Source organism: Echinops telfairi, unplaced genomic scaffold, assembly GCF_000313985.2.
Source record: "Echinops telfairi isolate 266 unplaced genomic scaffold, ASM31398v2 ScPeMD7_7463;HRSCAF=8501, whole genome shotgun sequence".
NCBI classification, from domain to species: domain Eukaryota; kingdom Metazoa; phylum Chordata; class Mammalia; order Afrosoricida; family Tenrecidae; genus Echinops; species Echinops telfairi.
This window is the reverse complement of record NW_022111363.1, coordinates 9,160,541-9,169,730: the sequence shown is the minus strand read 5'-3', so window position 1 is coordinate 9,169,730 and position 9,190 is coordinate 9,160,541. Positions and strand designations below refer to the sequence as shown.

General features: G+C 51.5%; 1 protein-coding gene across 1 annotated transcript in view; it reads left to right on the top strand.

Moving 5' to 3' along the window:
* The window catches only part of NCAM1 (neural cell adhesion molecule 1), a 71,911-nt gene that overhangs the window by 39,740 nt on the left and 22,981 nt on the right, over positions 1-9,190 (top strand). Inside the window, exon 14 of the mRNA XM_045283582.1 lies at positions 4,241-4,243. Coding sequence (XP_045139517.1) covers positions 4,241-4,243 — 3 coding nt within the window. The remainder of the gene's footprint in view (positions 1-4,240; positions 4,244-9,190) is intronic.

Sequence of the window (9,190 nt, the reverse complement as noted above, 5' to 3'; positions counted from 1 at the left end):
GAAGCAGATAGAACTGCGTTCACATCCCCGCCTGGCCATACATAGCATCCTACATAGCGTCCCCTGGCCTTGTATCAGCCACTCACCCTCCCAAACCACAGATTTCTCCTCTAAAATGGGGAGTAAGCCCCACCCACCTTGCAGGTGTTTGTGAAAATTAAAGATTAAAGATAAAAGACAACCACGCACAGTTCCCAGCGTGCTGTGGCCCTAATTCTCAGTAACAAGAAATGAGGGTTATGCTACATCTTGCTGTGTGAGAGTAATTTGCCAGCACAATCACTCATCCTATCTCTTTAAAACAGAGACTAGAGCACTGACAAAGCAAAGGAGGGAACGAATGAGAGAAGACCAGGGGGGTTCAAAAAGTTCGTGGAAAAGGGGGGGGGTTAGAAGACAGTGGAATTTTTCTTCATGAACTTCAAGAAGCCCCCTTGTATCTTCCTCCCGCATCCCTTGTCTTCTCTTTCTGATGACGCCTTTAGTAAAAACCACAAAGAGCCACAGCTCTGTATAAATTTAATGAATTTCATTTATTTCTACTCTCCCTTCAACTCTCTGTGCCCTTTCTGCCCTTCATGTTTCCATAGCAACCTGGCCTCTACCTGCCCTGACAACCGCAGAAGCACCCAGTGAGTATAGCGCTGGGGCCAGGATGCTGCTGGCTGTTGGGTGCAGAGCCGGCTGCTGGTCACAGACATGCCCCGGTTCTCCCTTTTGTTCAAAGCGACACTCACAAATGCATGAAGGCTCCGGGCCTGGTGTGTAACCGTAAGCATGCTGCCTCCTTGGCCAAGAGAGAGCGCCAGGCACCATTCAGAGGGCCAGGGTGGTTCTTTGAAGGAAACCCGACACGCGAGTAAATTCCAAATTGACTCTGGAGTTAAAAATAGAAATGGATCGGGGGGAAAATGGAGAAGGAGAAACGGCATCACGCTGCCTGCCGGCTTTGGCTCTCCCTCTTCTGTACAACACACGTGGCCACACACACGCAGGCACACAGGCTAGGGCAGAAATAGCCACAAGACAGAGGACAGGGGGAGAAGTAGAGGGCTGTGGCTGCTTGGGTGGAAGGGAGAATGCAAAAGAGAGAGCTGCTTTGAGCTCCTTTGTCTCGCCAGGACCAGAGCACAGGCAGGAAGGAGACGTGCTGCCTCCTCCATCAGGCCTGGATGCTGGCTAGAAAAGCCAAGGCTGGCCAGCCAGGCCCAGGCACGGCCTGTCGCCTGGGAACTGACTCCATTTCCCCACCTGAGCCTAGAGCCAGGCCCACTGACTCCATCATCGTAACTCTAACAGACTGAGCATGTGTGCTTACTGACAAGTTACTGATACGTCACGTGGCCGAGCACACGCGCATGCACGTGTGTGTGCCTGTGCCTGTGTGCGCTTACAGCATTGCATCACCAAAGCTCCCTGGGCGCTGTAGATTTTACCCTCTTTCTGGGTACCTAATAGGCATGCATCCCACTGGGCAGTAGCCAGAGCTCGCAGGCAGAGAGCAGAGAAGCCAAATGCAGTTCACACGCCTCGGGCCGAGGTTTCTGACACACCACTGGAACAAGGGGAAAGAGCCAGCTGTTGGGGTTTGTGTGTGGCATGAAACAATTGCTTTGGCTGCTGCCGACCCTAGGTCCTGGCCGGCCTTCTTGGTGGTGATGGTGGTGGGGTGTGTGTGTGTGTGTAAATTTCCTGATGCTTCTGAAGTTTCATTTGGTCAGTAGAACAGAGCCAGAGACGAAGGGGGTGGGGGCAGGGTGTGCTCACAGGGGTTCAGTTCTGAGGACAGGATTGTACATTTTGTGGGGATTTCCCCCTCACATTGAGACGAGCAGAGTGGCTCCCTCGTGGGGGCACACAGAAGCAGGCTGCGGGGTGCGTTTGCACAGCTTGTCTCATCAAGGGGGTGCTCCGTTGGGGGCTGGGTCTCCTTTGGCAGGGAGACCCCAGGTCAGACCCAGGTTTGTTTTTGTTTGTTTTTCCTTCTTAAAAGGGAATTAGACGTTTCTTCTCCTGAAATGTCGTTCGTGTTTAAAGTTTCAGGCCTTGCCTCCCACAAATAAAGAGCCCTAGTTGTGGCCCCAGAAGAGAAGAACATTTGAGTCTGGATTGTTTTGTTTTTTAAATGAACCCTTGACCCAAGTCGTTGGTCCTGGTCACTGCTGAGGTGAAAGAAAACTGAAGAGGCCGCAGTCAGAGAGTTGAATCTGAATCTTAGTGACCTTGCAGTCCGGGGAACCGCCTGCCCCGGGGCATTTCCAAGGCTGTGATCTTTACTGAAGCAGACAGCCTCCCTCCACCTTCTCCCAAGGAGTGGCTGGTGGGCTCGTGCTGCCAACCTTGTGGCTAGCACCCACACACTTGAACCATGACACTATCAGCCTTTCTCAGATAAAGCAACCAAAAAAAGAAAATCCACTGCCATCAAGCCATTTATGTCTCATATAGGATTTCTAAGACCATCAATCTTTATGGGAGCAATTAGCCTCATCTTTCTCCCAAGGAACAGCTGGTGGGTTTGAACCAGCGACCTTGCGATTAGTAGCCCAATACTTCCTAGACAGGGTTCCTTAGATAAGGGAGAGTCAGTCCCAACTGAGTAGCAATCTGGATGTGACTTGCTCTGTCTTCAACAGGCAGGCAAACACCAGCGCACAAGAACGGCAGCGGAATGAATAACAGAGTAGCCATGAGCCTCTATCATTAATCAATCAATAAGCTTGAAAAGAAGTCAGAGCTCCAGTTTTTTGCTTATGTTGGTGTGTGTGCATGTGGGTTTTTGTTTCTATTGCTCTGTTTTTACTTGAGGTTTGATGGCTTGGTTGGTTTGTCAGTTTATGATGATAAAGTAGTAATAAAATTTTTCCAATGAAAAACAACAGAGAATGCTCAATTTTACGTAGTGCATGCAGGGCAAGCCTGTTAGGAACCTTCCATGGCCTGTGTCCTGTCTCACAGTGTAAAGCACCTCGCTCATTAACTCCCCGCGCCCAGGTTCACTTGGCTCAAGCTTGCCTCTTGGATCATTTCCAAACAGGGGTGATCTTTGGACAGAAAGGTATCTTCACCTCTGTCTTTCACCCTTCTCCTTCGCTTCACACGGTCACCGCCATACTGTCCCCTGGCCTTGGAAGAGAGGGGAGCAGCCTCAAGGCCTTTCAGCGCGGCGTGGCAGCGTCCCCAGGTAGCACGTGAGCATGTAATCAGTCGACGGCTCATGGGGATGTACGGATCAAACCAAACAAGGACCACTGTTGGTTTGCTTTGTAAATCGGCAACCTCTGCCCCATCAGCACAGGTGCAAGTCAAAGGGCGAATTCACCTTGCGTCTATCTATTTAGCGATGTCAGACCCTCAGCTCGGTGGCCCAGGGCCACCATTTCTGCTGCTCCCTGTGGACAGAGCCGCTGCCTCGGTCTCCAGAAGGAAAGCTCTTTCCTGCGTCTCTGCTTGCTGTGTTCTCGGGCCAGGGATCACGTGGGGGAGGGGTCAAGAAGGAAGGAGAGATGGTCAGGCCGACTGTCAGGGCCCCCTGCCCGCCAAGCATCACTCAGCTCCTGTTCGCTCTCCCCATTGCGCCAAAGGAAACACAACATGCTTCCCCACCCCACCCGCTTTCTTTTTTGACTGTAATGTGGTCTTTTGTTCTTCCAGGGAACAGTGTGCACTGTATACAATCCTGGGACTTTCTCTCGATGGCCCATGCGCTGTTCTGTTGCCCCGGTTTCCAAGGATGTGGAGCGGTTTCTGGAAGCAGCGAATATTAACTTATTCCGTCCCCCTTCCTTTCACAGCTCCCGGATTGACTCGGAGTGCCAGCAGAAATACCTCCCCGTTTCCCCAAACAAAACAAAACCAACAATGTCTACCTGCCCCCCTCCCCTCCCCACCCTTGATGTGGTATTAATATGCAGTGTTGCAGCTGTAGCTAACGCTTACTGGTGTGGTTAACCAAATGCTCTTTAAGATTTATTCTTCTTCTCTTTCCAGGCAGTTGCACTGTCCTCCCCGTGTTCCCTCGTATATGCTGCTAATTTAATTTTGATTTCTCCTTTTATCCAGTCTGTGATTTGGTTGTTGATGTTGCTCCCTGCCCATTGTTCACATCCGTTTTTAATTTTTTTGTATTTTCCATGTGACCTCCTCCACTTTCCTTTCAACCAATCATGTGCGTGCGTATCATGTGACTTTGTCATGTGGCTTGCATGGTGCTGATGATGTCGTCCACGCTGGTGAACAGAAGGTAAAATTCTTTGTTCTGATTAGTGAAATAAATCTGGGACCCCGCCCGGCCCGTTGGGTCCTTCCCGTCTCAAATGTCCCAAGGGAGCCACTTGAGGCCTGCTTCTGCCAGCTTCACAGGCAGCCCCTTCATTCCCTGCGGTCTTCGCAGGACAATTTGATCCCAGGGAAGCCTCAGGTTCGATACTTTGAATCCAAAACACTCAGACAGACGCTGATCTTCCGTAAGACCAATTCTGTTAACGCATAGTTTGCAAACCCTGATTTTTTTTTTTCCAGACTCGTCATAAGAATCCTTGCCCCAGAAAGCAGGTTTCTTGTAAATTAGCTCTATAGCCTTGTTACTGACTTGTGTCCAGCCCTCTACAAACCAGGGTCGCTCTAACCGGAGTCCCACGCCACTGATCATGGTGTCTGTTGAGGACAACCGGAAGCCACAGCGAGCGATTGAACGATAGCAAAGGCTGAATTTGCTCAAAACCAATGAGACACCTTCCCCAAACTCACGCAGCTGGAGAGCTGTCTGGAATAAAGAGACTGAAGGAGGAGCTTGGCCATGGCTGCCCAAGGGTCATTTTTCAGGAGTGACCCTCCCCTAGGCAGAAGGAGGGGGAGGAAGGCAAAAAATGCCCCCCAAAACCCAGGGCAAATGTCACTTAGCAGTTACCGGACTGGGGATCTCTGTGTAATCAAGAAGCGTGTGATTGACCTTTGCAGCAAAAGAAATAAAATTACAGTCTAATGAAGCGCAGAGCAGTGACAAAATAATTAGTTCGTATTGTGACTGTCACAACCTTGTTCCAACATACCTCGTCTGCCAAGTACAGAGATGAGGAAGCCTCAGCTGGCGTCCTCCCCCAGAGAAATCAACTCGCCCCGGGCATCGGCCCCTGTCCCCATCTCTTAGGACTGGTAGTTGGTAGCCAAGTCTCAGCCGAGGAGACGGACGGGCTGCATTGAAACTAACACCAGTAACCTCCCGGTGTGCGGTGCATGCAGGGGGTCCCCTGTTTGGCCTCCCTCCTCTGAGAACTGATTGGGCGACATCCACATGAGCAAAACCATCCGCGGCTCGTCTCACATGTGTGCTCTGCCCCCCTCCTGTCCTTTTGTTCTCTGCGCCCCATGTGTGTGAACGTGGTGTGCACCCCCTGCCTGCTGGCCCCTCCCCACCCCCCACGCCCGTCACCATCGCTGGCTGCGTGCAGACGTTGCCCTCTCCCCGCCCCCCCCCAACCCCGTGCAGTCCCATTTACAACCAGACCCCTGGGCTCAGGACTGGGGTGCCAATTGCCCTCCTTTCCCGAAAGTAAATTATATTTGATATCTACATCTTGGGTAACAACGTGGGAATCTTCCCAAAGCAAGGGACCAGCAGATGCATCTGTCGGCTCTTAAGAACTATGGCCCACCTTTTAAACTGCTATCTTAAGCTATGAGTCTTAGGGCAAAGAAAATGGGAACCCTTATGAGGTTTCCAAGGATCCCTGGTGGTGCAAGGTTGACAGTTCAAACCCATCAGATGTCCAATGAGAGACTGACGAAGCTGCCTACTCCTGCAGAGTTACAGCCTCGGAAACGGTGCCCTGCCCTATAGGGCTGTTTCGAGATAGAGCCCACCCGAGGACGGTGGCGCCTCATGAATGGGGGGCAGAGATGGGGTTGACACCCCTTCGCTTCTTTGTTAAGATAAGCTTTGTCATTGCCGATGGGCCATCCTTCGGATCAAAGCCAAGCACACAGCTAGCAGGGCAGAAACTGCCTCACGCCTCTGAGGAGAGATGCTTCTAGAAATGGTACACGGGGCAAAAAGTGTTTGAAATGTTTCCTACAGTTACCCTAGAAACACGCCGTCATGGTGGACTGTCATGAAAACCTATCGCGGGTCCTAAAACCCCACGACGAGCCTCATAGGATTCCAAAGCCATGATGACCCCTCATCAAACCATGTTCCCAGCTGTGCCTGAGGGTCTCCGTGCTTGTCCATGGCTGAGGACAGAGCATTTGACTATTGGGCGCGGGGGTGGGAGGGAAATGGCCTTTCAGAATGGAATTTAAGAGGATGGTGAGATCAGAGCACACCAGAGCTGTCTGTCTGTGGGAGAGAGACCTAGAGCTCAGTTCCAGGCACCTACTGCCTCCTCTCTCTGGGTCTCTGAAAGGACTTAGAGTTGCCTGGGGAGTGCCAACAGTGGCGTCTCGCTGTTGACCGAATGGCTGGAGGGTTCAGGTCCACCCAGGGGCACCTCGGAAGAAACGTCTGGCAATCTGCTTCCAAAAATGCTGGCACTGGAAGTCTGACTGGGCACAGTTCGGCTCTGACCGCATGGGAGTCTAAGCTTCTACCAGCAGGAGGTTGTAACACCCGCCCCCCCCAAGCTGATGATGAAATCCAATATTTCCTCTGCTCTTGGGAAGTGCTCAGCACATGCTAGATGTTCCAGCAACTCTGAGGGAAGGAGGGTCACTCGGCAAAGAAAGGGAGGTTCCCACAAGCACTGAGCCCAGACCCTGTTTTGAGCCGCTTGGTTCTTGAGTCCCCTGAGCCAGACACCTGCCCTCCGATGATGAGAGAAGCTCCCTACGGTGAGCTCCAGATGCATCCGCTACACAAGTCCCTGGCCCCAGTCGTGGCATTATATCGTGGTAGGGCTCAGCTCCCTTCCGGATGCCACAGGTCCATGGTTGGGTCCCTGAGCTCCTGAGGATTCTGTATTAATGGGACTGCTGCCCACCAGCATGTATGTAAGGAGATGCCCCTGTCCCGCCATGCCCCTTCTGTGCACGTGCACATGCTGCATGTCTGAGCATGGACCCTCCCCACCCACTCATAATGGTCTTCTTTCTTTAGCTACTGACACTGACTCGTACTAGGAAATGCTGATTCTGATGAACTAAACTCTTTAACACCACTCTTCCTCCGTAGATTGAAAGCATCACTAACCACCCCTTCCACTCCCTCCCTTGTTTTTTTACAGCTTGTGTGTCTGGATTGCAGCGGGCTCTGGCAGGTGGACATAGACTTCTCTCCAGGGCCAATGCTCTCAGTCCCTTTATCCCTCAGGGTGCTTTGCACTGGTGGTCACACCAGGTTAGAGAGTTAGCAGGCAGGGAAGGAAGAGGGAGGCAGTGGTGCGTGTCAGCCCAGATCCTGTGGGAATGGGCCCCTTGGACCCCTGCTGGCTATGGAAGCCACCCATTCCCCTAGAGTTACCAGTGCAAAGGCTGAAACATCCCACGAGCCTCGTACTTCTTAACGATGAACCCAGCGTCCATGAAATAATGTCCACGACATGCACAAACCCCCCTTGTGGCCTCGGAAGCAGGAGCCGAGCTCATTGTTGGTGATAGCAGTTATTTCTATCATAACTTCCTCAGCTTGGATCAACCTCATAGCCACAAGCCATACCTTCGTGGTCATAATTTTCTTTATAGGATGATGAAACAAAGATAATTGATCAATTAACCTGTTGGGGTTTTCACGACACCCGGGAGAAGGGAATTGGTATTTTTGTGGTTTGCTCTGTCAGGGTTCCTTTGTTGCTATTTAATTGGTACTCTTGGCTGTCATTTGCATTCCACCCCCCACCCCCACCCCCAAATGCACACACACACAGGCATCACTTCTGAGCAAACTGGGGCTGAAAAGATTCTCAGACCAGACTCCTTTAGTGGCCTTGGCCGCAGGAAGCTAGGTGTTGTCTGGAAAGGCTTGGGGACCAGTCAGGTTCCTAGTTGCGAGTTCTATACCTCCCCCCCCCCCCAATCTGAAGCCAAGTGACTAGGAGGGTAAGAGGTCTTGGGCCACTAGCACAAGGAAATCCTTCACACCTTTAAAAAAAAAAGGCTGAGGAGAAAAAGATAGACCCATTCCAAAGGCCTGCTTTGGAAGAGCATTGCTTAAGATGACTTGGGGGTCTATCTTACACCGTCACCATGCTCTTTTTGATTGGCAAAAAGAATCCCCATCTCAGCATCTCTAGAAAGGCCAGGTGGATTGCCAGAAGAAGCCCCAGAACGAGCTGCAAAGGGCCTAGAAGGTAAACCGCATACATGCTCCCGTTCAATTTCGCTCTTTGCTGTTGGTTTGACATCTCCATCTCAGAGCTTCGTTCAGGAAAGAGAATTAATTTTCGAATAACTGTAAACCCCAGATTGCCTAAGGGCCAGCCCGACTTCTGACTTCTGGGTACCATTGTTAATGTTCTTGAATTGGAAGAACTGGGAAAACTTCCTGCTTGAGGAGCATAATCGTACCTTTTGATTCACACAAGTGACAAATAGGTATACACGAGTTGCAAGTTGTCCGTAAGAGATAATCCGCAAAGGGTGGCCAGCGTTTGAATGAGCAAAGCGAACAGTGTTCTGGGTGCCACGCAATCCTGTTGTGGTTCAGTCTGTGGTTCAGTTCATGTGAACGGGGGTTTAATTGGTGCCCTCTGCTGCCATCTGCATCTCCACCCCCACCTACCCTAAACACACACACACACACACACTCCTCACTCCGGAGAAAACGGGCTGAACTTATTTGTAGACGAGATGCCTCAGTAACCTTGGCCACAGAAGAGCTAAGCATATTCTTTGAAGTCCCGGGGCTTCGTCAGGTTCTATACCCTTTACTCTGTAGCCGGGGACTAGACAAGCAAGAGCTCCAACAGTCTTCACACCTAAGAGGACAAGGGGCTCAGGAGAAAAGAGGGCTCTTTCCAAAGGCCTGATTCCACTCCCACAGCCAAAGTGAAAACAGGCTAACGCAGACCCTCCCTCCCTACAAGTGATTGTCGTCAGACCCCGAGACCCTGAGGCAGGCGAGAGCTCACAGAGGGTGAGCAGAGGCCCCGAGACTGTCTTCCATTGCAGACTGAAAGACTGGCCCTCAGTATTTCACCAGAAATGACCAACAACTCCTGGGGGCTGGGCTCCTGTGAGCGGAGAGGAAGAATCTCAT